Source organism: Rutilus rutilus (genome assembly GCF_951802725.1).
Source record: "Rutilus rutilus genome assembly, chromosome: 25".
NCBI lineage: Eukaryota > Metazoa > Chordata > Actinopteri > Cypriniformes > Leuciscidae > Rutilus > Rutilus rutilus.
Window position 1 is genome coordinate 8,160,928 of NC_140229.1, and position 27,904 is coordinate 8,188,831.

The window sequence follows — 27,904 nt, forward strand, 5'->3', positions numbered from 1 at the left end:
GTACGCTGTAGATATTCTTTGTTTCTATTATTGCACCTACTCCTGTGCGAAGGTGAGCTTCTTGAAGTCTGTGCCAGTGCCTCAGGGGTTTTGACCTTTGTCTCTCTCTGACATCTTCAGCTCACTCACTGTGGTTGATCTGCGGTTGCCCTGCAGCTGTGACCCCCCCTCCCGTTTCCCAGCAGCCCCCTCTTCAAAGGCCACCAGAAATGTGACAGCTGGCAGAAGAACTTCTCCTTTCATTAAGAGCGCTCACTGAGCCCTGTTGTTGATCTCGGGCAACTGGTGATGTGTTGACCTCGTGCCACAGAGCATAAAAGAGCTTAAAATTGATTCACACTTAACTTATGTTGGAGTTAACGTTTCATGGGTTAATGGCACGATAAATGGACTGATATTTCAATTTCAGCGCTGGAACAGATGTGGTCCCATGACCTTTGATAATATAAGGGTTTTGTGCATCCATATGAGAAAACCTTGAATATGGAAGGTCAATAAAAATAGTTTCAGTTCTCAGTTTCACACATTAAAAATGAAACGTGTTCATGGAAGATTTTTCAATTAACCTTAATAAATGGAGCAATTCATTCATTTTTTAGAGTTTTTATATTGATATATTTACTGTATTATAAAGTCCAAATGTCATTTTCATTTAAATCGGGAAATAAATGTTTAGAATTTCAAACAATATTATTGTATTTCATATTTTGTCTCAAGATTTTTGGACCTTATTCTGTATAATATTAATATAATATGATATATAAGTTTCATCTTTTTGTGGTTGCATATGTTTAAGAATTTTGAAAAATATTATTTGTATTTTATGTTTTTATATAGTGATCTCATGATTTTGGACCTCACTATATGTATATATTAATTTTTTCTCTTTTTGCAGATGTTTTTTTAAGTTAATTTTTTATTTAAATCTGGAAATAATATACAATATAATAATATATAGGCTAATAAAAATAATATATTTCAAAATAAAAAAATACATAATAAAAAATCCTGAGATATATTATACATATAGTGATAAATTATATAGGCCTACATATACACATACATTTTATATAGGCTAGGTTACTATATATAACATTTTTGCAGATTTTTAAGAAAACTTTTGTGTTTCCATAAATATGTTCTACGCATGACCAGCTCAAATCCAGCTTCATGGGTTCATGGACTTTTAGCGCAAACATTTCCACAAATCACTTTTAAATGTGAAAGGGCACTTTTAATGTCAAGCAATCTCACCGAGGCCAGATTGAGATTAGAACTATTGGTTCTGAGGGCAAAGGTCAAAGAGTGACCGCCGCAACTAACTCATTTGTCCAGAATATTTCCAGAGCTTCATTTCCACTCCCAAAGTTGAGGAAATTCCCCAGACTGACCCGTGAAACCCATATAAATGTTAAGAGAGCTGGGTGGGGGTAGAGGTCAGATTTATGTTGTTTGACTAAAATGAATTCTTTACCGTGGATTTTTTGCGACTCCGAGAAACATGCTAAGTGTAGGCCTACTATGAGTGTTATTTTTACAACATGTAACATGAACTCACATGTGGTTGCCAAAGTGGAGCCAACTGCATTATGATCACATCACATTTAGTCAGCTCTGACCTGTAAATGTAAAGTAGACCTACCTTATGTAATCTGAGAGAGTGCTGCTTAATTACAGTAGCCTACAGGAAACGGTTTTGATATTCTTCAGATTATTACTCTAGATACAGACGTGACATGCAGTGAAACATATCACACACTATTATTAAGGAACATGAGAGACCAAACTCCATATTTACACAGAGTTCCAGGAAAAACAGGAACAGGGCTACAAAACAGCACATTAGTAGTTCACCTCTCGAGTCTTTCGTTCTTTTGTCACGTGATGTACGAATGACTCGAACCCGAAGACACAAAAGATGAACTATCAATTCTGTATCCGGTACCGACTGCATAGCTCAGCCTATATGGGGCTGTCACTGTCACGTGATGAACGAATGATTCGAACCCAAAGTCGATAGACTCGAAACGTGAACTTATCAATTCTGGATCCGGTACTACAGACTACATAGCTCAGTTTATGATGATGTCCCGGGATGAACAAATGGCTTAGATCGGGAGGTGAGGTAAACTAACAGACTGCATAGCCTGAAGACCAAGATAAATGAATTAATCATTTCTGTTTCTCATAATTTGGCCTTTTCCTTGCATTGCCATTTTTTTTTCTTATTCTAAATGCGATCAACATTTTATGTGTTTGGGGAATTTGGCTAACATGTAACATTTTAAATACATTCTGGTGATCCGAACTTCCCACTACTCTGCCTGGGTCAGAGTTTAACTTTTAATGGATTGAAAGCATGTACAATAGCGCCATCTGCTGGAAGGACACACAATTATCTATCTATCTATCTATCTATCTATCTATCTATCTATCTATCTATCTATCTATCTATCTATCTATCTATCTATCTATCTATCTATCTGATGTAGGCTAGCAGGGAGTGATTAACAAGTTATCGAATTAAATTAAAAAAAAATTTTTTTTTGGTGTTTCGTGAATTGTTTTGTGTTTCATAATCGTTTACATTACACATATACATTTATGTATTTATATATTTATTTATTTATGTATGTGTGTGTGTGTATGTGTGTGTGTGTGTGTGTGTGTGTGTGTGTGTGTGTGTGTGTGTGTGTGTGTGTGTGTGCAATCTGTGTGTATTTTATCCTTAGGAAATAACAGTGGATTTTTTTAGTCACTTCTTTATTAATGACTTATTTTTATTACGTTGTTTATTATGTGTAGTGTTTTACATGTTTCAATGTGTGCCTGTTTACTCAATGACTATGACGTATGGGCGGGCGAGCGCGCACGCACGCCTGTGATCCAGAGATTCCAGACCCAGCTAATGGATGTCAGAGATGTCAGATGTGTCTGTTCTTGTTCGTCATGGCGCCGTTGCAGCGAGGATGAGTACGGGGTTTTTCTTTTTTAAACTCTCCCATATTCTACTCCTCTAACTCCTGTATGCTGCGTTTTTACCCTCGAACCTGAGTCCATTTCGTCTGGATCGGAACCGGCCATGACCGTGGAGCAGAATGTCCTGCAGCAGCACTCTCAGAAGGTAACCCGCGCGCACCGCCCGAACACACAGACCCGGCTCGGCCCTGTTCGGTTCGGCTCGGTTCGTTCGGTGTCATAAGGAGGGTTATGGTGGCGTTGAAAAGTGCCAGTGGCTCAGTTTGATTGCTGCGGCCTAGTTATAGCATCACATTAGCCGCGCCTCACGTTTTTGTGTTTGTTTATATTTATTGGACCTTTTATGCTTACACACTTAAGAGTTGTACATAAATTAAACAGTTCAAAACAATAAAAAACTGCAACTAAAACAACACAGCCCCGTATAACTAACAAAATCTGCGAAATATTATCGTTTGTGCTAACAGCTAAAGCTGCTAAACTTACCCCTCAAAACGCCCTGAAATCTCAGTGAAACTCTTAAATTTGACTAAATTCCCCGCAAAGTGTCTGTTTGAGTGTTCAGAAGGGTAATGATACCTCTTGTCGAGTTTGTGTTTAATGTAGCTCGTGTGTTTGTGTTCTGACACCCACACATCTGCTGTAAAATACGTTTGTAAACATTAGGCATTTCATGTTCATTTGCACCACATATTTGCGTTTTTTCTTCATTTATTTAATCTGTTTTTAAACACGAAACTTGTATGTGGGATTCAATTTCATCTGTTTGTAAAAATACTTTTGTCTGGTCATAAACATTAGTTTTGTTTTGTGGGATTATTGCATCTGTAAACATTAGGGCTTTCTTTAATTTTGTCATTTTAGCTTTGTTCATTTATTAATCTGCCAAGTTTACACATTTAAATAGCACATTTTGTAAAGACACTCTTGATGTCTGTTTTTGTGACATTCACAATCTCTTTGTAAATATTAGGCTTTTCTTGTTAGTTTGTGTTGTGTAATAGTGTTTTTGTAGATTGAAATTCAATCTGCTTTCAAACTAATGTCTTTTTCTACTGGTTGTTTAATATGATACATCTTAAGAGTGTACGTTGATGGATTGTTTTGGCTTTTAATAGCAGTATAATGATCTGTTTAGTTAAAAATAGGCTGATTATTCATGAGATTGTTATGTAGTAACTGAAGAAGCGATTTAGTGATCTTAATTACACAAGATGAGTTTTCAAACCTGAGTTGCAGCAGGTGGTGGGGAATATAAAACTGTGTGTTTCGCATGAACTGAAAGTGAACGGGTTGTAAGGTTCAGCAGTCCTTATTTGGCACAGAGCGTGTGTTGCTTTATCATGTTACTGTTGAGAAATGTGTGTTACTTGGCCCAGTGCATCCATGCCACAGTCAGGGAGGGGTGTGCCACCTTCAGTGTTGAGACGTGCCCGCTCCGCACGTAACACGTTCCATGTCGTATCTTGAACGGAAAGGCATGCGATGCATTAATAGGTCAGTGAAGCATCCCTTAGCCACTGGCTGTTCGATTATGTAATGATGTCAGTAACTCAAGACTTATTATGAGGCAAGCAGAAGAACATTTGTATATGATTCGATAGAGCCCGTACTAAAATGATCAGAAACAAATCAGTCATACTGCGTTTCGGTTTTGGGAGGAGCGCTGCTGTTCCTCCCTCTTCGGCTTGGCACAGTCTATGTTTGACTCATGCTGTTCCTGATCGTAGCCAGGATTGAGATAAAGGGCCAGTACTCTGTTTCCCATCCTGTGAGATGTTGTTCTGTTTGCAGTGTGTCCTGATGCTCCACAGTGACAGCAACCCGTTTGATCCTGGTCTTGCAGAGCAATATTTGTTAACGTTTGATCCATTTGCCAACTTATTCTGCCAAAACCCGCCCACTTAGACAGAAAGAGAACAAAATGACCATCCGCAGTTAGCTTTTTTTTTTTATATGACGTTTAGTGTTGGGTGAATGACTATCATGTTTACTTTATAAGTCTCAAGCGCATCTCTTGGGCTTTGATAACAGAACCATCATACACTTGAATATTTTCATGTTATAAGCAGGAAATAAGCACACAAAAATGAAATGCACAGTATGAGTCGATATGAAGCTGCGTGGAGGGGATGTATAGTCACGAGCACAGGAAAGATTCATTTTTATTTACTTCCTCACAGCACCAGCAGACATTACTGAACCAGCTGAGGGAAGTTACTGGAACTACAGATGTTCAGCTCTTACAGCAAGCACTGCAGGTGAGCTTTCAGTTTCATTAACTCTATATATATATGATGTACTTGCAGCTGATTTGATAGATGGACTTTCTCAAAGACTTGTTAGTTTCTTAGTGCATGTAATGAAAGGTGTTTGTGTCCAGGCCAGTAACGGTGACCTAGCCGAGGCGGTTGCCTTTCTCACCGAAAAGAATGCCAAGGTCCCGCAGCAAGATGAAGCCACCTATTACCAGACGGCCCAAATCACCAATGATAGATACATCAGCGTGGGCAGCCAGGCTGATACAAGTACGTATTTAAATCTAAGAACAATGATTGGCCGGAATCCAGGGAAAGATTATGCTGCTCTGTGATGAAGTACAATGAAATGCCATGACGCAAAGGAACCAGCTGTAAATGCTTTGTTCCCGACAGCTTGCAAAACCGATTTATAAGCAGTTCTAAAATATATATATATATATATATATATATATATATTGTATTTTGGTTCCTGAACTTGAAAAGTGAGACTTTAGGATTGATTCATTAACTTCTAAACTGCAGGAGTGAATTTGCTCTGCTGTGTCAAACCAGAGAATTCATATTTTTGCCACACGTCTTACTGAAATTCCTCTTTAGGAAAGAGAGAGTGAAATGAGACATCATGTAACTCATAACAGTGGGAGCTCTGGCAGCTCTTTTATAAGTGCATGCACATCATCTCAGAGAGCCAGACCTTTAAAGATCCAGCCTGCTGCTCCTCCCAGCTTGTTTTAAATGATTATGACACAAACCCCAGTCCTACTACTGAGAAAATGCTGACAGGGGGAATGCTTTAGTTAGTTTGGCATGCTTCCTCATGTTTTTATGTGAGCTCTCAACATGCTTTTTTCCTATCACTATGACAGTGTGTTATAAGAGCCGTCTAACTAATGAAATATCAAACAGGCTGATTAATCGGGCAATATTTGAGCATTTTGATATTCTTGGCATTGGCTTATTAACAAAAGTGTTCAATGTTACACAACATTATCACGAATAAAACACTTGACTCCAAGCACAATGCGACACCCATCGTTTTCTAGTAACCCACTTTCGGATGTTCCTGTGATTTGTTTCAGATGTAATTGATCTCACTGGAGATGATAAAGATGACCTGCAGCGGGCCATCGCCCTCAGTCTGGAGGAGTCGAACAGGGCCTTCAGAGAGACAGGCATCACCGATGAAGAGCAGGCTATCAGCAGGTGGGGTTTTAACTGTACTTTTAACTGCAGAATTCAGTATAAAAGGAATCGCATAGCAAATAGAGTTGTATCAGAACTCTTTTATGCCGTGTGCGATCAGACAGAAGTGATGTTTGGTGTCTTTGTGCTTCAGAGTCCTGGAGGCCAGCATCGCTGAGAACAAGGCCAGCCTGAAGCGCACGCACACAGAAGTATGGAGCGATTCACCCAACCCGTACGACAGGAAGAGGCAGGATAACTGTCCCGTAGGGCTGAAGAACGTGGGGAACACGTGCTGGTTCAGCGCGGTCATACAGGTCAGCCTGTCAGCCGCTGTGATTGCTTTACAATTAGAAACGCATTTACTTATTTAATGAACTGAAAAGCAACAAATGACTGTTTTTAATTGTCTTATTTGATTTTATAATTCCCCAGACAGTTTGATTGTTAGTCTCACACGTTGCAGATCTGATCTGAATGAAGCCGAGTCGGCCTTGCATTGCAGTTAAACAAAGAGAAATTGCTGTATAAATGCATCCGTATATTTATTATTTTTGAAGATGACAAAATTCAATATGTGCATCTAGACAGTGCTGGATCATGTTTAGAGAGCTAGAATAGATGAAATATGCCAAGAAAAAATATAATAAATAAACATACACTAGTTACGGGCTCAATACATATACTTTTTTCAGCAAGGACGCATTAAATTGATCAAACATAACAGTAAAGACATTTATAATGTTATAGAAAATTATATTTCAAATAAATGAATCTATTAATGAAAGAATCCTGATTAAAAAAAATTATGGTTTTAAGCAATTTAATTTAAGCAGCACAACTGTTTTCAACATTGATAATAATAAATGATTCTTGAGCAGCAAATTAGAATGATTTCCGAAGGATCATGTGACACTGAAGACTGGAGTAATGATACTAAACATTCAGCTTTGTAATCACAGGAATACATTACATTTATAATTACAAATTACAAAATATATTAAAATAGAAAACTGTAATAATATTTTGCAATATTACTGAATTTTTTTTTTTTTTTTACTCTATTTTTCATAAAATAAATGCAGCCTTAGTGAGCACAAGAGACATTAAAAAATCTTACCATTAAACTTATCTTACCTCAAACGTTTGAATGTGTGATTACATTTTTCACAGTAATGTCCAAGACTTGCATATCTGTAACGACAATTGTAACTTCTGGCTTTATGTATATTATTGCATTTATAAAACAGTGACAACTGCAATATTATAAAATATACCTGGTTTTACATTTATTATTTTTTATTTGCTATATCATTTATTTATTACATTTAATATCGTTTATTAACCTTACTGTAGGCTTTTTATATTACCAAGCAAATTAGCATATTAATATAGCACTCATTTATGTGCGTATATCGGCTTTTTTACAACAACTTTGAATGTGACTTCAGGTTCTACTGAGGCCTGATTGTTTGTGTCTGTTCGCGATGTCAGAACATGAACCGTGTAGAGAGCTGAGTAATGATCGCTGAGTACTGTCACATGCTGTTTACCTCCTGTGTGTAACCTGACGCCTGAAGAAGCCCCCGCTCATGTAAGAACCGCAGCCGATCTGGCGCTCAGAGCTCTGTGCGTTTATAGATCTGGACGAGGAGACTCTAAATGTGTGAATCTGTCACCAAAAACAAGACATCGCTCATTCACGCTGATACTGTAGCGACACTTCAACTAAGCGTGAGAAACATGCCAAACGCGTTTGCGTTTTGTCTAACACAAGGTTGTGTTGACCTTCAGTGCTGGTACACACTGTTTTCAAACACTGATGTTTATCTTTTTTATCTATCTATATTTTCCAGTCTCTTTTTAACCTGCTGGAGTTCCAGAGGCTGGTGTTGCATTATTCCCCCCCTGCACGGATGCAGGACTTGCCCCGCAATCAGAAGGTGAGATTGCCGCCCGATACCCATGTCCACCGTGGTTAACAACAACTCGCATGCCACAAGAGCTTCCATTTCTCACCGAGACACACTTCCAGCAACTGTCTGTGACCTTGCTTGATCTGGTTTGAAAGCACAGTTGCATGCTGTGACATTATCGTGCTGTTACGAGCAGTGATTTTCACCCATCTGACTGGCCTGTGACCAGAGGAGGTGAAGCAGAGGAAGTGCTTTATCAAGGTCCCTGTGTTCTAGCTGTTAAACTGTCACATCAGCTCCTCCAGACTGTGGTTTTAAGCGGAAGAAGTAGTGGACAGTGTCCGGCTCAGCAGGCCAACTGCTGTCTTTGTGATTTCTGTCTTCGTGTCTTTCTCTGGGGACCCTGAGCCTGCGAACGGGGTCAGCAGACATGGCCGCTAATCTGAGCTTAACCTCATCCACTGATAGAAGACCACAGAGCCCTGGGTTCATTCTTTTCTCTCTCCTTATTGCTCATACTTTTCGCCTGCTGGGTCAGTGGAGAAGCTCTTTCTAGACTTGAATCTATTATCATTTAATACTGTAGAAGAAAATCCAGATGATGTGATCTGGTGAAGGTTTCTGACCCCTGTGTGGCATTGAGATGTTTGTAAGGCAAAGATCTCCTTAACTGATTGCAGATAGACCCAACTAATCAACTCTCATCATTCAAATTCACTCAACAATTAGCCATCATACCTTATATCCAGGGCCTAAAACTAACTTTTTGCCACACCTGCCAATGAAATGTACCGGCCATAAATATGTTTTATCGGCTACAAAACAGTAATGACACCAACATTTTAGATACCAGTGAAAATTCACAATCCTCAATTCCAATTTCATTATCACAGCTAAAACTACTAGCCTAACTAATATCAATTGAAAACATTATTAAAGACAAGTAAACAGTTTTACAAACAGTAATAAAATAACAAATAATCAAATTACACGCAATAGAACAACTGAATACAATATAACAAAGATACAAATGAAATAAACAGTGCTTTTCAGGTTGGTCTAACAGTCGGTTTCAGGTACAAAAATGTAATAAAGTAAGCAAATGTAAAAAAAAAAGCCTGCATAGTCTTCACTGTATAAATTAAACACCCTTATTAATGAATCCTTATTGAAGTTACAAAGGTTAAAGTATAAAAAAAATAGAAGCAGCAGTAATATTAGGCTGCTGTCACTTTAAGAGTGAATGCACTGATGTAATGTACTAATACACATGCATTTACTTTCTCAACTGTTTACGGTCAGTTAAGACATAACCGACTGTTTTCTAGAATTCTCTTTTTTGATTCTCTTTTGTGTGAATTTGTTGGCTCAAGCGCTAGAAGATGTGAAAGAGAGTTCTGTTCAGTATTTACACGCTGGATGTGTGCGCGCACAACTTTCCACACAGCACGCGAGTAACGAATTGAGTTCCCTTTCGTGACTTGCACTTGAATATTTTAATTCTCAAGGCTTCAACTTTTGTGACGATGCAGCACTGGCCCAACAACTGTCCTGAGTGTCGTTCATGTTTGTTCACATTCATGCATTGTTAGTATTCATAAAAATGTTACTGGCCAACTGGCGTCAGACACCGTTTTATATACTTGACAATGCGTGTTAATTTTAGGCCCTGCTTAAAGTTAACATTTTACAGTTTTATGCGTTTGGCAGACATTTTATCAGTTGTGTATTCATTGGAAATCAAAACCCATGACGTTGGCATTGCTAGTGCCATGCTCTGCTGTTTGAGCTGCGGGAACACTGTGTTTTTTCTCTGTGGCATTTAAGAATTTGGTCTCCATTTGTATCCCCACAGGAGCACAGGAACCTGCCCTTCATGCAGGAGCTGAGGCGCCTCTTCTCCTTGTTGGTGGGTTCCAAGCGGAAGTATGTGGACCCGTTCCGAGCCGTGGAGATCCTCAAGGACGCCTTCAAGTCCAGCGAGTCTCAGCAGGTAAGGCACTGGAAGACATATAATAAAAAAATGGATTTTCCTATGCTCTTTTAAAATAGACGAGTGCTTCTGTGTGGACATACTCTAACATTCAGAACATGAAGTTTGGACTCAGTAAGATTTTGTAATGTTTTTAAGAAGACTCTAATGCCCACCAAGACTGCATTTATTTGATCAAAAGTTCAATAGAAACAGTAAAACTGCGAAATGTTATTACAATTTAGCTGTATTCTATTTGAATATGTTTTAAAATGTATTGTATTCCTGTGATGGAAAAGCTGAATTTTCCAGCATCATTACTTTAGTCCTCAGTGTCACATGATCCTTCAGAAATCGTTCTAATATGCTGATGAAACCTGATTATTATCAGTGTTGAAAACTGTTGTGCTGCTTAATAATTTTTGTGGACGCTGGGATACGTTTTTTTCAGGATTCTTTGATAAATAGAAAGTTCAAAAGAACAGCATTTATTTGAAATAGAAATCTTTTGAAAAATAAGAATTCATTTATAAAAAAAAAAAAAAATCGTACCGATCCCAAACTCTTGAATGTAAGTGTACAATAAATTGTAATCATTTAAACATAATCACAGCACTTCAAAACAATGTGCATATTAGCATTTATACATGACATGCATATTCTGTATTCAGCAATTTGACTGGTGTGTCATTACTTACATCACTTGCAAAGAGGTTAGCTAGTCATAACAGAACTTATTTACATACAGTACATATAGTCTTAGAGATACAGTAGCAAAAACAGCCTGTTTCATTCTAAGGTTCAGCAAATGGTCATGAAATTGCAACATTTATTGTACAAGAAAACTAGATTAACATATCATAAGTGGGCTTTCAGGGAAAAAACTAAATGCTACAAAAATAGGGACCTATTTATAGAGCTCTAAATATTTGTGCCAAGGGTCAATCTGTTTTATACCCTCTCAGCATCATAGATAAGCCTGACCTTTTGATTAATATGGTGCATTTTTGGCACATGTGCACTTAGTAAGAGAACAGAGAAGTTCAAAATTGTTGCTCTAGGACCAATTGAGATCAGTTAAAACAAGAATACATTTGTTCAGGATTTGATTTGGTTTGTTTGTTTGTACAGCAGGATGTGAGCGAGTTCACCCATAAACTCTTGGACTGGCTGGAGGACGCGTTTCAGATAAAGGCAGAGGAGGACAGGTGAGATTCTGTACATCTTACCAGAAGATCGGATGACCACAAGTCTGTATCTTTTTCTCTGTATCTCTGTTTCTCTCTCATATCATTCAGAATGATGTATGACCACATGACAAATTCAGCTGGAACAGGCATTAATGATGATTAATGTGGTACATTAACCTGTACGACATCAATTAGCACCGTTAAATACCTGCCGAATGCAGTCCTCGTGTGACTCCTACAGCCAAAGGACGCTGACTCCTCTAGTCCCGAACATTTCCAGCCCCATGCGACTCTGTTTGCTCTTGTTCTACACAGGGAGGGAGAGAAGCCGAAGAACCCGATGGTTGAGCTTTTTTATGGACGTTTCCTGGCAGTGGGCGTCCTGGAGGGTGAGTATCCACCGGCTGTATGAGTCCTGTCCTCTAGTTAATAAAAGTGACCTTGTGTTAATGTGCTGTGGAGAACCCAAGATGTAACGGTCATCGATGTGTGAGTGGTGCTGGGCTTATTAAACATGACTGCACTGATCATAGCTGGTTACATGCTGACTGCTTATTAGATGACCTTTTTACCTCCTTAAATTGTTTAGCTCATTTGAGTTCCAAATTAATCAAAATATCATTGTAAATCTAGTAAAACCACACCAAAATGTCTGGTTTCTTATTTAAAAATGTTTAGGTTTAGGATGAGTGTTTAGTATTTCTAATTAGATTAAGTCAATTAATAAGTACACTACCATTCAAAAGTTTGGGGTCAGTAAGATTTTGTTATATTTTTGTAAAGAAATAAATACTTGTAGTCTGCAAGGATGTGTTAAATTGATCAAAAGTGACAGTAAAGACATTTATATGATTACATCAGATTTAATTTCAAATAAATGCTGTTCATTTGAGCTTTCTATTCATCAAAGAATTTAAAAAAAAGTATCACAATTTTCACAAAAAGATTAAGTGTTGAACTGAACTGAACTGTTTTCAACACTGATAATAATAAATGTTTCTTGAGCACCAAATCAGCATATTAGAATGATTTTGGGAAGGATCATGTGACACTGAAGACTGGAGTAATGAGGCTGAAAATATAGAAATAGAAAAGTTATTTTAAATTGTAATAATATTTCTAAATTAAAAAAAAAATCTTTTTAGTCTTTCAAAAAAAAAAAACCTTACACGCCCCAAATTGATTAATATTTGTATGTGCGAGTGAATGTAAGGCCATATTAAACATATTCTGCGCAAGAACATTAATGCAAATGATGAATGTAGCTATGCTGTCTCAATTTGTTACGCATGTTTTTGCATTACATACTTTCACTGCGATGCATCCATATGGTGCCCACTAAATAAAGTGATTACATGGATAAGATAAGAGATTATCATTATACAGAGAGTATTTAAAGTCAATGATGTGAGCGTGTGTGTGTTCACAGGAAAGAAATTTGAGAACACTGAGATGTTTGGGCAGTACCCTCTCCAGGTGAATGGCTTCAAAGATCTACACGAGTGTTTAGAGGCAGCCATGATTGAAGGAGAGATCGAGTCTTTGCATTCTGCAGAGAACTCCGCCAAATCAGGACAAGAGGTTTGTAGAGATGTTGTCTCTCTCTTTTTTGCATCCCAGTGCGCACCTAAAACTGTCCTCATATTCCTTCTGTTGGCCATCCAATCACAATCTTTGAGGTGAAAGAAAAACACAAAACATTTGACCTCTGACCGAGATGTTACATAATGGCTTTTCAGTCATCAGTGGGCAGACCGCCCTGGGCAGATCCCTTTGCAGCTGCTTCCTGCTAATTACTTCAGCTGAGTGCAAATAAAGAAGGAGATTCTCTGGTGTACATTATTCTGGGCACCAACAGGCTGGGATGTTAATGAAAGCACAGCACTGAGTGTCTCTCTCAGAATGCGAACAGGCATCGTGCTCATTCCAGCTGTCAGCATGGGGGGCGGAGCTGGGGTGGGTCTCTCATGGATGGGCCTCTCATGGATGGGCTTCTCATGGAGCATTCTGGGGTTAAAAGACTCAATATCAAATCAATCAAAATTCATTTAAAGCCATTTTTCTCACTTGTTTCTCACTTGACCATTATTAGCAAACGAGAAGTTTGACTTTAGTTTTTGTATATGCTAATTTTTGCTGTTTTTTCTTTTTCCAGCACTGGTTTACAGAACTCCCACCAGTTTTGACCTTTGAACTGTCGAGGTTTGAGTTTAATCAAGCCTTAGGCCGACCTGAAAAGATTCACAACAAGCTGGAGTTTCCCTCCATGCTGTACATGGACAGGTTAGTGCAATTTCCTTTTTATCTAGTTTCATAATATTATTTTTAAGATCTTTTAGTCTAGTAGTAGCCTATTTTTTATTTATTTATTTTTGGTAAAATGGGGGAACATTTCTCATTGACCTGCACTGTTCCCTAGTCAAAGTCGAAACAATATCAATGACATCATTGTAATGTTTGCGGGTTTTTATTTTATTTTATTGTTTTGATAGTTGTTTCTTGATGCCACATCACATAAAGAAGCAATTGTATTCTACTTGTATAATATAGTGTATGTATATTGAATAATACAAGCAAAACGAAAATTACTTCCAGTTTTCAGTGAATTCAGTTATGCAATTGATTTCAGGTACATGGACAGGAACAGAGACATCACGCGGATAAAACGAGAGGAGATCAGAAGACTAAAAGAGCACCTGACCGTCCTCCAGCAGCGACTGGAGAGGTTTGTTAACTCTATTTAACCTCTGCTCAGATCTAGAGCTAACCTGCTGTTAACTTGCATAGCAGGAAAATCTCAGATTTCAAAATGAAAGATGCTGTTAATGGAAAGATTAAAGTCACATGCTGAGGTTTGGCTGTAATTTGCCTGAAGAATGAGTATGAGGAGACCGACTGACTTTCTTTTTTCATATTTCTGCTGTCGGTCTATAGACAACCAACACTTTTTTTCTTATTTTCTTACTAAAACGTTTTCTATGACAGGTATCTGAGCTATGGCTCAGGGCCTAAGCGGTTTCCTCTGGCCGATGTTCTCCAGTATGCCATGGAGTTTGCCTCCAGCAAGCCTGTGTGCACGTCACCTGTGGAAGACGTTGATGCAACAGCACCACCTGGTGGCATGACTGCACAGCTGCCACCTCCAGCAAGGCAAGTTTTCTAAAACAAAACAAAACTTATTCCAAGAGGGAAATATTATTTAGTATAGTTCTGAGATATTCAAGTGTTTTCTGCTTGGACTTCAGCACAGGGGATCTACCGGATGCATCTGTCTCACCCGAGGGCTCCAGCTCTGGTCTGCAGGCTCAGCAGCAGCAACAACAGCAGCAGCAGCAAAGGGTTTCGATCCATAAACCATTCACTCAGTCTCGCGTGCCGCCGGATCTACCCATGCACCCTGCCCCACGAAACATCACAGATGAGGAGCTGCGGGTGCTGGAGGGCTGTCTGCACCGCTGGAGGAGCGAGGTGGAGAATGACACCAGAGGTACAAACAAGCATGCACGCAAACATGTGCTCATCATACTGATTTCCTGTTGCTTTGGGCTTTATAAATGTAAATGTTTCTGCCAGATCTGCAGGCCAGTATATCCAGAATCCACAGAACCATCGAGCTTATGTATTCTGACAAGTCCATGATGCAGGTAAGAAGCTTTTTGAGATCTCCCGATAGTTTTCTATCCATCTCAGAAATGACCCCAGAATGAGTTCATCTTGTACTTGATGCTGCGTTTTAGGTGCCGTACCGGCTGCATGCCGTTTTGGTCCACGAGGGTCAGGCAAACGCAGGTCACTACTGGGCGTACATCTACGACCCACATCACCGACAGTGGATGAAATACAATGACATTTCAGTGACAAAGTCGTCCTGGGAGGAGCTGGTGCGAGACTCGTTCGGTGGATATCGCAATGCCAGCGCATACTGCCTCATGTATATTGATGATAAAAAACCCTTCCTTATTGAAGGTAACCTCATCTGCATGTGCTAATTTTTGATTCTCCTACGACCCTAGTGAAAAATAAATATACAAAAATGTATTTGAAATACATTTATTTCATGCCAAGTATACTACTAATATATTTGCATATTTATGTACTCAATAAAAATACCCTGCAATTGTACTTTTGGTATACTAAACTGGCATACTTAGTCTTCTAAATTGGAACAGCTAATTTTGTATTTAATGCACTTTAATTGTGCGGAAATAGTGCTGAGGTCCAACTAAAGTTATACTTAAGTACATTTGATTGTGCTAAAGTGGAACTATTGCAAGTATACTTTAGGTACACTTTAAATATCTTGCATTTAAAGGTTAATATTATTCAAAGTTCATACAATCCTTATCAATATTGACATTAAAACACATTTTATGCTTATTATTATGAAATGAGTACAAGTAGTACTCCAAATAAAGTTTAATTATAATTTTTCTATCAATAAATCTCAAGCGATATGTCAGTAAATAATATATGTTAATATATTGGAACTATACTTAGTATGAAATAAATGAATTTAAAATGTATAGTTTTTTTACTAGGGGAGTCAACACAGCTAATGAAGCAAATAGTGAAATCTAAAAGCGTTTATTTGACATTTAAAGATAAAATTAAGGAATCAATTATCAATTTATTAATTAAAAAATGTAAAAAATGTATACTTTTGAAAATGCCAAATAAATATGTATTTAAACCTGATTATTTAATTAATATTAAAATAAAATAAAGGAATCAAATCTCAGCACTGATCAAAAGTGAAATATACAATATTTTGTATTGCTTGCATTTTTTCTTTTCTTTTTTTAAAGTCGAATTTAAACCACAAAATGTCTTATCAGTGTATTATTTCATTGTTACATCTAAAATTTTAAACATGAAATAGTTTTTATTTGTCAATTTGGAAAGTGATTTTATTAATTTATTATTTTTTTATCACATTTAACTACATTGAACACCTTTAAGGTGTGTCTATTTATTTGCCGGTTTGAGGAGTATTTACATTAATTGGTTACATTTCTTTTATTTTCTATTTTAAAAAATTATCCTTATTTTTAAGTGGCACTCCAAGTCCTCCATAATTTGTTTATTTAGCTGTGTTGTGGGTACAGAATTGTCCCCAGAAGTTTGCTAAATGTGACACAACATCCCGTTTAGGGTGTTTTCAAAGAAAAAAAAATAGATTTTTAAATAAATGTTGTTGTTTTTTTTCATTTAGAAAAGTTTTTTTTTTTTTTTATGTGTAGGGATCAGTTTCAAATAGTCTGTTGTAATTGTAATTTACTTCATATTAATAAAACAGCAGGTAACATATGTTCTCATTCAAATAGATGGATGTGTTTGAAATGCTGACTGTCTGCTTATGTGTATCTCAGAGGAGTTTGATAAGGAGACGGGGCAGATGCTCAGCGGCTTGGACAAGCTCCCTCCTGATCTAAAGGAGTATGTTGAGGGGGATAACAAGCTCTTTGAGAGGGAGATGGAGGAGTGGGACGCTCTACAGGTCCGCAAACTCCAGCAGGAGAAACTGGCTCTGGCCGCCGCCGCCGCCGCCGCCGCCAGTGTGGCCGCCCAGCCCATGAGCACTGAACCCTGCCCTCCAGACAATACCGGTGAGCCGAGTCTGTGAACATACTGTCTGAGACAACCATCTTTAACTCAAGGAAACTCATTCTCTGCTTCCTCAACAGCCCCTCAGCATGACCCAGAGTACATGGAGCAGCAGTCGCCCACCGGAGACTCCAAACACCTGCAGGAGGACACGCAGAGAGCCATCAGCAAAGCCGCAGCTGAGCATGATGAGAAGAGTCCAGAGGCCCTGCTCAACACAGTAAGACACACACAAACACACGATGAACCAGATCTGGCTCCTTCAGATGGTTCTGGAGACCAAAGGGTGTGTTTAGAAAGTGCTCTTTTCTAGTTGGATGTAGGGCAAACATTCATGTCTGCAAATGTGAAGTCATGGCAGTAGGTCTAAGGCCACGTCCACACGAAGCCGGTGCGCTCCCGATCCGATATTTTTTTTCCCTCGTTATAAAAAAAAATTCCGTAAACACGGCGTCGTCTCAAGAAATATCTGCGTACACACGAAACCACTGAAACCGACTGAAAACGGTGTAGTATATATTCCAGACCAGTATGGGGCGCTGTAATTCTGCCACAGAGATACACTATACACGGAGAAGAAGACTTTGAGCATGCGCATAACCTTGCGCGCTGTATACGAACCAAGAAGAAGAAGACAAAGATTATCGCTTTTTGCTCACCACAGTTGCAGAGAAGCAATAGATTTTGCTGTAATAAAGCTAGTAGGCTTAGTAGCTTCTGCAGCACGAATACAATCATATAAGTCCGCCATTATTGTTGTTGCTGTTACTCGTGATACAGACGACACGTGATGTGATGACATCATCGTTTCACAAAATATACGGATTGGCTGTACACACGAAACCGCAAGGGTGTCGTTTTCAGATTTATCCACTTTGGGACCCGGTTTAAAAAAATAGCGGTTTCAGTCTCCCAAAACGCCGGATCCGTGTGGACGAAACGGCAATACGATAAAAAATGTATACGTATACAGCGAAACGCGTCTCCGTGTGGACGGGCCCTAAATTGTGTGGGTTTAGTTTTCAAGAAGGGCAAGTATGTGTTAGTTTTCATCTCATGCCATTTGTGCTTTTTTCACCTGTCTTATGAACACGTTGGACTTTGGGTATTTGGCTCTGATCGCTCAAATATCCAAAGAAAAGCTCTTGATCCATGTTGTGTTGCATTCACGCTTTGCTGAATGAATGTGATTCTTTCCATCTGAATGTGTAATTATTTTCTATGCTCAAGTACTTTCATATCTAAGTTTAATATGCAGATACAGCTAAGTGATTCATAAGATGTCTCGTTTCGAAGGCTGTGCCCTCTGAAGGTTGCATGTGTTAGCCACATATGTCAGCGCATGTCTCATTTCAGATAAATTAAGCATTAATAAAATTGATGAGGTGTAAATTATTGTAATTTCTTTCTTACTTTGGAATGTAATGGTTACTTTTCTGAATTGAGACAGCCTAAATGACATATGCAGCTTACAAATGCGACACCTGGAGGGCATTTGAAGTGAGACACACAGCCATAGTTTGATTATTGCTTCTATTGTTCTCCTCAGTGTTAAGTTTCTTTGGATAAAACTACTAAAAGATTAAATGATTTCCCTGAACAAGCAAGCTATTTGTTTGCTCAGCCAATCACAAACATTATCCCAGTTCAGTTTGGTGACACTAGTGGCTAAGTGTGCCGCACACGTCCTGAAAAGTGAAGCCAAATCATTGAATTCTCCCCCTGGTGGTTGGCTGCAGTATAGGTCATACACCCCACCCTCTCCATGTATTCGAAAGGGATGCGGGGCAAACTAACATATCCAATTACACTTCAAATAATTTCCCCCCAAAGATGTTTTCTGTCATTTTGGGTATTTCTAATTGGCAAGGGCTGTTTTTGGGATATTTTGGCTTCATTTTTCTACAGTGAAAGTGTTGTCCATCTTTCTTTCTTTTTTGTACAGTCTATGGTAGTGGCGTAGAAACGTCACACTTTAGCTTTAAAGTAACAAGTCTTGATTCAGACCAGGGCAGTTTGTATCAATCATGTTCTCATTTAAATATATAAACTCACTTTGTAGCAAGAAAGATTCGATTAGTTTACTCACAAGTACATGCTTTCTCAGTTCTTCTGGCCCACATTCTTTTGCGGCGAGCTACTTTTTTCCTCTCTCTGTCTCTCTTTGTCTCAGTCATCTCATCCCGACAGCGAGGTGACCTCTGACCCCTGCCCTCCCCCTGACCCTGAGCAGGACGACTCCGCCTCCTCTCCGCCCGCGCCTCAGCGGGTGGTGGAGGTGGCCATTCCTAATGTAGGAACCTTCGTCATTCAGTCGAAAGAGGGAGGTTATGATGATGAGGTAGAGTTCTTGGAGGCATTTGGTCATGAGAGTGCTGCCCAAAAAATCCCAGCATCCCTTTCACAACCTGCTCTGGCTTGCCAAACCCATTTCAGATTAGTATTATTTGCAATTTACTCCCACAGGACTCCCAAACAACTAATGTTGCCCCCTTTAAAATGTTACAGAATAGAATATCCTTCCATTTTTGCCTGATTTTTTTTTTTCTTCTTCTTCGTTAAGCATGTAGCACAAGCTTCAGATCATTGTGCTGTTTATTTTTATTTAAATAGTTAGTTCACCCCAAAAATGAAAATGCTGTCAGTAATTACTCACCGTCATGTTGTTCCAACCCCGTTAGACTTTCGTTCATCTTCGGAACACAGATTAAGATATTTTTGATGAAATCTGAGAGCTGGCTCACTCCTCCATAGACTTCTAGGTAATTGAGATCTGCCATCCCAGAAAAGTTAGTAAAGACATCGTTAAAATAGTCCAAGTGACTACAATGGCTCAACCTTAAGATTATCAAGCGACGAGAATACTTTTTGTGCGCAAAAAAACAACAAAAATAACGACTTTATTCAACCATCTCTTCTCTTCCATGTCATTCTCCTAAGCTGTTGACGTAGTGTAACAGCGCAGCGCTTTTGGGTTGTACGTCAAAACGTAGCCTCACTATTGGCCGACGCTGGTCGTGTGTGCGACGCGTGTGACGTACAACCCAGAAGCGCTGCGCTGTTACACTACGTGAACTCACTCAGAGGCCCACACAGAAGAAAATGAATAGGTGAATAAAGTCGTTATTTTTGTTTGTTTTTTTGCACACAAAAAGTATTCTCGTCGCTTGATAAACTTAAGGTTGAGCCACTGTAGTCACTTGGACTATTTTAACGATGTCTTTACTAACTTTTCTGGGCTGGCAGATCTCAATTACCTAGAAGCCTATGAAGGAGTGAGCCAAAAATATCTTAATTTGTGTTCCGAAGATGAACGAAAGTCTTACGGGGTTGGAACAACATGACGGTGAGTAGTTACTGACAGAATTTTCATTTTTGGGTGAACTAACCCTTTAACATCTACACTATGGTGTTCGTAACTGATTTAAAGAAGCAAAAGACACATTAACCTGCATGATGATCCTGTTTTGAATGTTTAATCATCCTAAAATGCTGTGGGCATGATATCGAATTAGCTTTTCTGTACTAAGTTAATTTTACATTTACATTTACTTCAATGGGTTGAGTTGAGTTCATTCGCTGGTGGCTGAGCTGTGTTGTGATTGGCATGCGGATTGCCCAATGAGAGTTTTGGAGGCGTGGCCGGTGTAGTAATAACCTTCCCTCCTTGGGCAGGCGATGATGACCCCAAACATGCAGGGTATCATAATGGCCATTGGCAAATCCAGGAGTGTTTATGACAAGTGTGGGCCTGAAGCAGCGTTCTTCAAGGTACATGACCTGCTGCATGCCACACCCCTTGTGCATCTCATTAGCTCTGACCACACCCCCTCTCCCTGAGCATCTCATTATTATCTCTGTGAGCTGCCTTTTTACACCGCAGGCTATGTAAAAACCCTCTGCATCCTGTTTTAATATGCAAATGAGATTCTTTATATCACTCATCCACTGTAGATAGAGAAGTGTGTGTAGGTTTGCTGTGGGTGATGCTGACACACAAGATTGGATCAACACAAGCCTTCAGTACTTCGGTGTCGATACTGATGAAATGACACTAGTGCTGTCAATGTATAATTCCATGTCAATTATTCGTAATTAATTTATTTTATCTAGGTGATAAGCATAATGTTGCATAAAAATAGTAATTTGTAAGACAATTTGTTTTTGTTGGGTTCTGCAATTAATTTGTAATGAATAATTATATTAAAACATTTTATGTAATAATAATTATTTATACTAAATCATTTTAGATATTAACTAAATATTTATGTTTTTATTTATATTATTTAAAGGGGCTATATGTAGAGTTGTTATTAGTGACACCCGGTGGCTGTTTAGTGAACGGCATATGAACATTTCATATGAAAATCAGTCCACACGTTTTCAACCTAGGAAGTCGGGGAAGGTCTCGTTTTATTACAAGCTGTTCACACATTTGCAATAAAAAAAGTGATTGATATATGAAAATTCGTACATATAGCCCCTTTAATAATTCATATATTTGTTATAAGATTTATTAATTATTTTATAATAAATGTAGCAACTTCCATTACACTTACATTAGTTAAATGCTAAATCTCATGTCATTGCATTATGCTTCATGTCACACTGTGCCATTCGGGTAAGCTACTGACATTTCTAAATGATGATCCTGAGGTACTGCAGTACTTTTTTGCTGTCAGTCTACTGTAGAAATTCGAATTGAGTGCAATTGCTGCTACGTGTTGGGAAGAGTTGTTTTACTGTCAGATCTCTATAGGCCTCCGTTGTTTTGTGTCTTCGCTGATGTCCAGCTGTGTATTTTCACTCTGCACGCAGGCTGCTATTACCACAGTCACAATTTTTTTTTATCTTCTTGTCTAGATGGAAAGATTGAGTTATTTTCTTGCTCATTTTCATTTTTGTTTTGACACTTCTAAATAAACATGCACGTCTATCTCTAACTCCCTTTTTATTTCTTTCCTGCTTTCTCTCTGTAACAGGCAATGAAAGTAGAGTACACTCGTTTACTGAGGTTCGCTCAGGAGGACACACCCCCTGAGAGGGACTACCGGCTACAACACGTCATTGTTTACTTCATACACAACCAGGCGCCCAAGAAGATCCTGGAGAGGACTCTGCTGATGCAGTTCGCGGACAGAAACCTTGGCTTTGATGAGAGGTACAAGTTAAATGAACCGTCTCTCTACAAATTCAAGCAAGTGCAAAATAAAATGACTTGGTTTGATTGCTTAATTTAACACAATAGCTTGGTAACTCAAGAGAAGTTTTAAGATTTTTTAAGTGCTTGCTTGATTCCACATAGTTATACTCAGCTCTAAAATATCTTTATAAAATGTGTTTAAAAATACAGTAATCATTTACAACTTTATAAAAGATGTGGAAAATAGACAAAAAGACATTGAACCGAATACAAAAAGTACAGCAAAAATTCATACTTTTTTTTCCAAAATGCTTTTGCTGTCACTGTTTCTAACAGGCTTGGCTCTGAAATGCCCTTTTGATTTCACTTTTGTACGGCGATTGTATTCTACAGTTAGTTGAGCATCACATTGACAAATATGAAAGACGAGCGTTAGCCACACACAATGCCGTTGCTTGACAGAACCGCCTCACTGATAACTGACGGGAACCCTATTCCAAAGGCCAGTTCCATTTCAAGCCTCCCAGACTGACACAGAGAGTGATTATCAGCTTGTCACAGCAGTCGCTGCCGTTTCTGATCATTGTGTTGTCAAACAGCTTCCTGTCTGCGCCACCCAAAGGCTTTTGTCTCGTTACACAGTCTCGTGTGTCTCCAGAGCAGACTGCACGCTCCGATGAGGAACGTGATCCATATTCATAAGCAAATTGATTTCTTTCTCCTCTATTTTGAGCGAGGTAATTAGATTGATGTGAGCCTGGCCCCAGATGCGACGCTATCTTTCCATTTTGTTTTGGGTAATAAAGTATGATTCATGGGCAGAGGACGCAGCTCGTTCCTGAGAGCATCTCATGAGTCACGCCTGAGCTCTAACGTGGCGGCCCTGTTCTTCCCTGCAGGTGTAAGAGCATCATGAAGGTGGCACGTGCTAAACTGGAACTCATTAAGCCTGACGAGGTGAACATGGAGGAATACGAGGTGAGCGAAATGTTTCTTAATCAGGGTCGGGCTCTGTTCGCAATTTAGATGTGAATGCTAAGTCAGTTTCTGGCTTAAATTAATTGACAATTCTGCATCTTGTTTACAACCTCAGTTCAATTTATGTACAAATGTTGGCTCTTTGTGTGACTGTTGAATTTCTTAAAAATTGCAGTTTAGTGAATTCCAATAAATTTTTATATATATATATATATGTATATGTATGGTATGTATGTGTGTATGTGTATATATGTGTATATATATACACACACATACGTACACACACATGCATACATAATTACATACTTACACACACACATGCATACATAAATATGAGAATAGATTTTCTAAAATGACTTGCGACAGACTTGGACAAATAATGGGATATTGAAGAGAAGTAAAAAGTTTGCATGTTTTGCTACTTTTCAACTGTACTTTTTCTTTTTAAAATAATGTTATTCATGCCCATTTTTTGGACACAGATGTGGCATCAGGATTACAGGAATTTCCGTGAGACGACAGTGTTCCTGTTGATCGGCCTAGAATTATTCCTGAAGAAAAGGTGATGCTTTAGAAATTTCATTTCTTTATTTTTCTCTTAATGTACATTGTCTATGAAAACAATTGAAACGAAGCAGAAAAGGGCCCTTTCCAGAGCCCTTTTTTATAATATCTCCACTAGATGGCAGCATATTCTGTTTTATTAACTTTAGCTTGCCACAAAAACAGTAATTGCTTCAAGAAACATTTAGCATGTAACTGTTTAATTATTTATTTATTGCAAATGTGTCATCTTATATATATATATATATATATATATATTTCAATTACAAATCAGTACTGTGAGGTATTAAGATTTTCTTTTCACTCTTTACTGCAGTTACGTGGAAGCGTTGATGTACCTGGTCTACGCCTATCAGTACAACAAAGAGCTCCTGGTGAAGGGCCCATACAGAGGCCATGATGAAGAACTGATTGCCCATTACCGCAGAGAGTGCCTGCTAGTGAGTGAATTAACCACCACCTCTTAACCCGCGTCTATGACCGGATCAAACTGTGCCCCTAACAGCGCCAAAACTGCTTTCAGATCAGTCTAAAACACGATGATGCACACGCTTTCCTGTAAACATTGTTTCAACGCCAGTGACTGGAACAAGTCTGGTTTAGATTGCATTAAGGGCAATGGTTTGCATATATGTGGTTTTGCAAACATTTTAAGTCCAAAATGCTGTTTTCATTTCCTGTCAAACTTTCGATTAGGGTAAAGTTTTTCATGCTTAAGGTTCACTGAAAGTTGAGTCTTCTATTTGTTGCTGTTGTAAATCAGCTGTAATAAAAGTTTGCTTTGACTTCCATTCTCCCCGTCTAGTACGGCTGTACCCGGTGACCTCCTGCACGACCATTGTGCTCATAATATAATCATCAGTCCTGGAATAGGAAGCATACTGCGCTCAGTGTGTAAACATATTAGCGGGAAGCACGTCGCTGTCCTTGTTTTACCTTTTGCGAGTGCTGCATAGGCCTTGACTTCATCTCAAGCTGTGCTGTTTGCCTTTGCTCGCTTTAATTGGAAATATTGCTAACATTGACATAGCTAATGTACTGCGATTTATTTGTAATTTTTTCTTCTTCTTCGTATTCTAGCTAGTTGCTAATTCCAGCAGAATGGCGAAAGGGGTAGCCACCGCTTCTGAAGTTTAAGAGCGTTTAATTGCAGTGGCAAAGAACATCAGCTTTTTACGTCAGCTTTTTTTCAACAGGATGTTCGTCAGGATGTTTTTGTCGAAGTGACAAAGGTTTGCGGACTGTGTATTGATTTTATTTTCTTGTCTTTTTTTTTGTGTGTGTCCCGCAGAAGTTGAATGAGCACGCAGCCGCCCTGTTCGAGACAGGCGAGGAGACCGAGGTGAACGAGGGTCTGAGCATCATGAACGAGCTGGTTGTGGCCTGTATTCCGCTACTGCTGGTGGATGAGATGGAGGAGAAAGACATGGTGGCCGTGGAAGACATGAGGAACCGTTGGTGCTCATACTTGGGCCAGGAAATGGAGCGTAAGTCTTCAGGGTGGGATCGTTTGGAATTTCACGATTCCGACTAGATCCATGGGGTCACGATCGAATCGCTTCTCGATTTTTAATCATATTTAGCAAAACTATTTAGTACAAAAATAATTGTACTTTATAATTTTTGCATAATAGCGTTCAATCAGAGTCTGTTTTTTTTCTAACCTTACATTTAATCAATACATTTTATTATTTAATTTATGTAATACTTTATAGTGCTGCTGACAAATCAAATGAAACTAATCTTTGGTATAGAAGCTGTAATATTGAACATTTTAACATATTAACACATTTGAACACAACATATTTTGAATATTGAAATATGAGAATTAAACAATTTATTTACACAGACTGTTTAATGCATCTCAGGGGTGGCATAAATGCATTTACACTGCAATTACAATTGCATAAATAATACTATAATATTTGTTTTAAAAAATAACATTTTGAATATAGACATGAAAATAGTTTAAATATGATTCTAAAACCATCAGTAGGTGTTTGCAATTTCCTGTCTTAACGAATCATTGAAACATTCGATTCATTCAAAGTGACCGATTCATTCAGAAATGGCGCAAGTGATAGTCTTTATAATTGGGTCATTGAATCATTCACTCAAATAAATCATCCAAAAACCAGAGGATCAGAGATGTGCAACAGTTCTGCTCTGGCTTTGTTTGGAATTATTTTCGGTGTCATTCAAACCGCATTCAAACCGGTTCCATCACACAGTGAACACGTTCACTCAAGGTGTGTTTTTGTTTGCTTTTTGCAAAGTCGTGAGGCGTGCGCTCTATAAACTGTCCGGATGCTGCACTGCAGAGGACTTCTGCTTTTTTTGTTCTGACAACATATATATTAACTAACATTAACATAATCCATTTTTTAAAATTGAGAATTGACTTAAATCGGTATAAGGTAGAAAAGTGGGGTTTCCCCCTACCCCTGGTAAGTCCACCTTACAGATACTTTATGAGGTTTTTATGTGCCACACACACTCAAACTTGTGTCCTTTTCATCACCAGCTAATCTGCAGGAGAAGCTCACCGACTTCCTGCCCAAGCTGCTCGACTGCTCGACCGAGATCAAAAGCTTTCACGAGTCGCCCAAACTCCCAGCATACTCCACGCTGGAGCTGTGCGAGCGTTACGGCCGGGTCATGACGTCGCTCACCCTGAGTCGGACCCCTGCAGACGGCAGATGAGCTGCGCAGACTTCACTAACACATGCCTTCCTTAAAGCAGGGCTTTCCCAAACCTACCCAATTTTCCTTTCTCTTTTGCTGCTAGAGATTTTAACTTTATCCTTATTGGTATTATTAATATTATTTTTGAGGATTCTGTTATATTTTAAAGCTAATGCAACAGTAAGAACGGTGTGAAACTAAGCAGAGACAGTGTAGTTCACCTAAAAATAAGTTTGGGCATCGTTTACTCGCTTTATGTGGTTCAAAACCCGTATGAAAAGGAGAGCAGAGCATTCAAGCTGCTGCAAGTGGATGGGGACCAGAGACACCACCGTGGTCACCGTTTATGTTAATTATATTGAAAAGAAGAAAGTCATACGAGTTCTGAGTGACATGCAGGTAAAGATTTCTATTTATTTTTGAGTGAACTATTTTTTCAAAGTGAAGAGTGGTGTCATAGTGGTGCTTTAGACATTGGCGCATGCAGCTTTAGCTTTGTGAAACGAGGTTGAGGATTCATTTCAATATTTAGTTTTATTTCGTTTTATCCCCCCCCCTCCCCCTCATTTAACATAAGAACAACCTGCCACACCGCCCTCAGTTTGTTACAGTGTTACTGCATTGTTTTGTTTTGTTTTGATTTTCTAAGGACAGTAAGACAAAAAGCTGGAGGTTCTCAGACGGGTCTGTGCACCCGACAACTGGGACTTTAACTCAAGTTTTAAGTGCTGTGGTTGGAAGCCATGGGACATACTGTGGCTTGTTAATACATTGAGAGAATAAAGTTTTATTTATGGCTCTTTTAGGCCAAATACATATTTTTTTAAATGTTCCTAATCTTTATTGAACTTTGCATTGAATGAAACTGTGCTGTGCTACTTTGGGTATCTCAAAGAGAACAGAGTATGTTTTCCGCATGGACTCGGATAGATTTGTCTGCACCTGAATCCTTTTTAGACTCTTCCTGAGTTTCTTAGAGACAGAAAAAGCCAGGTATTGAGTAAAAAGGCACAAACACTATTGCTCTCCCAAAGAAAACTGATGAGAACACAGTCCTATACTGAAGTACACAGTATTATACTATACTACAGTCCATCGCTGTGCATTCATATTATAATGTGCAGATTGAACATGCTTTGTTGCATTTTTTTCAAGATAGCTTTAAAGGGGTTTTGATGCCAAGCATCAACTAGAATTAAAAGTTTAGCATTCAGACAGGTGGGAAAACTCCTGGTTGGATGCACTCAGCCTTACCATTGTACATACTTACACCTTTATGTTTGTGTCAAAGAGTGTGATTTTCTTTTTCTTTTCTTTTTTTGATCAGAGCAGCTTGTTCAGTGCATATGACTTTAAAGGCTTAAACAAAGCTGACACAAATAAACAAACCAAAACTCACTGTAAATGCATGATTCTCTCTGATTTAATGT

The 27,904-nt window shown here is 38.6% G+C and overlaps 1 protein-coding gene across 2 annotated transcripts; it reads left to right on the plus strand.

Annotated features, from left to right (window-relative positions):
• The first annotated feature begins 2,871 nt into the window (after positions 1–2,871).
• usp25 (ubiquitin specific peptidase 25) lies at positions 2,872–27,877 on the plus strand. Of its 2 annotated transcripts, XM_084400900.1 has the most exons (26): positions 2,872–3,124; positions 5,163–5,240; positions 5,363–5,507; positions 6,320–6,443; positions 6,577–6,739; positions 8,279–8,365; positions 10,194–10,331; positions 11,442–11,518; positions 11,816–11,889; positions 12,930–13,081; positions 13,656–13,783; positions 14,130–14,225; positions 14,486–14,650; positions 14,746–14,987; positions 15,074–15,144; positions 15,238–15,466; positions 16,870–17,106; positions 17,185–17,324; positions 19,278–19,445; positions 20,780–20,875; positions 22,087–22,265; positions 23,147–23,225; positions 23,708–23,787; positions 24,106–24,229; positions 25,081–25,276; positions 26,314–27,877. In XM_084400900.1, the coding sequence occupies exons 1-26, from the start codon at positions 3,083–3,085 to the stop codon at positions 26,490–26,492; spliced, it is 3,489 nt and encodes a 1,162-aa protein (XP_084257026.1). In that variant the 5' UTR covers positions 2,872–3,082; the 3' UTR covers positions 26,493–27,877. The 2 variants fall into 2 exon arrangements, with proteins under 2 accessions (XP_084257026.1, XP_084257027.1); XM_084400901.1 differs by lacking the exons at positions 19,278–19,445; positions 20,780–20,875.
• Positions 27,878–27,904: the final 27 nt, after the last annotated feature.

What these genes read in the sequence shown, in the direction of transcription:
- usp25 (XM_084400900.1), top strand. Translation starts at nt 3,083, where the DNA reads ATGACCGTGGAGCAGAATGTCCTGCAGCAGCACTCTCAGAAG. An exon ending in AGGGAGGTTATGATGATGAG is followed by an intron (nt 19,446 to 20,779) that starts GTAGAGTTCTTG and finishes CTCCTTGGGCAG; the next exon opens with GCGATGATGACCCCAAACAT. An exon ending in ACCGCAGAGAGTGCCTGCTA is followed by an intron (nt 24,230 to 25,080) that starts GTGAGTGAATTA and finishes TGTGTCCCGCAG; the next exon opens with AAGTTGAATGAGCACGCAGC.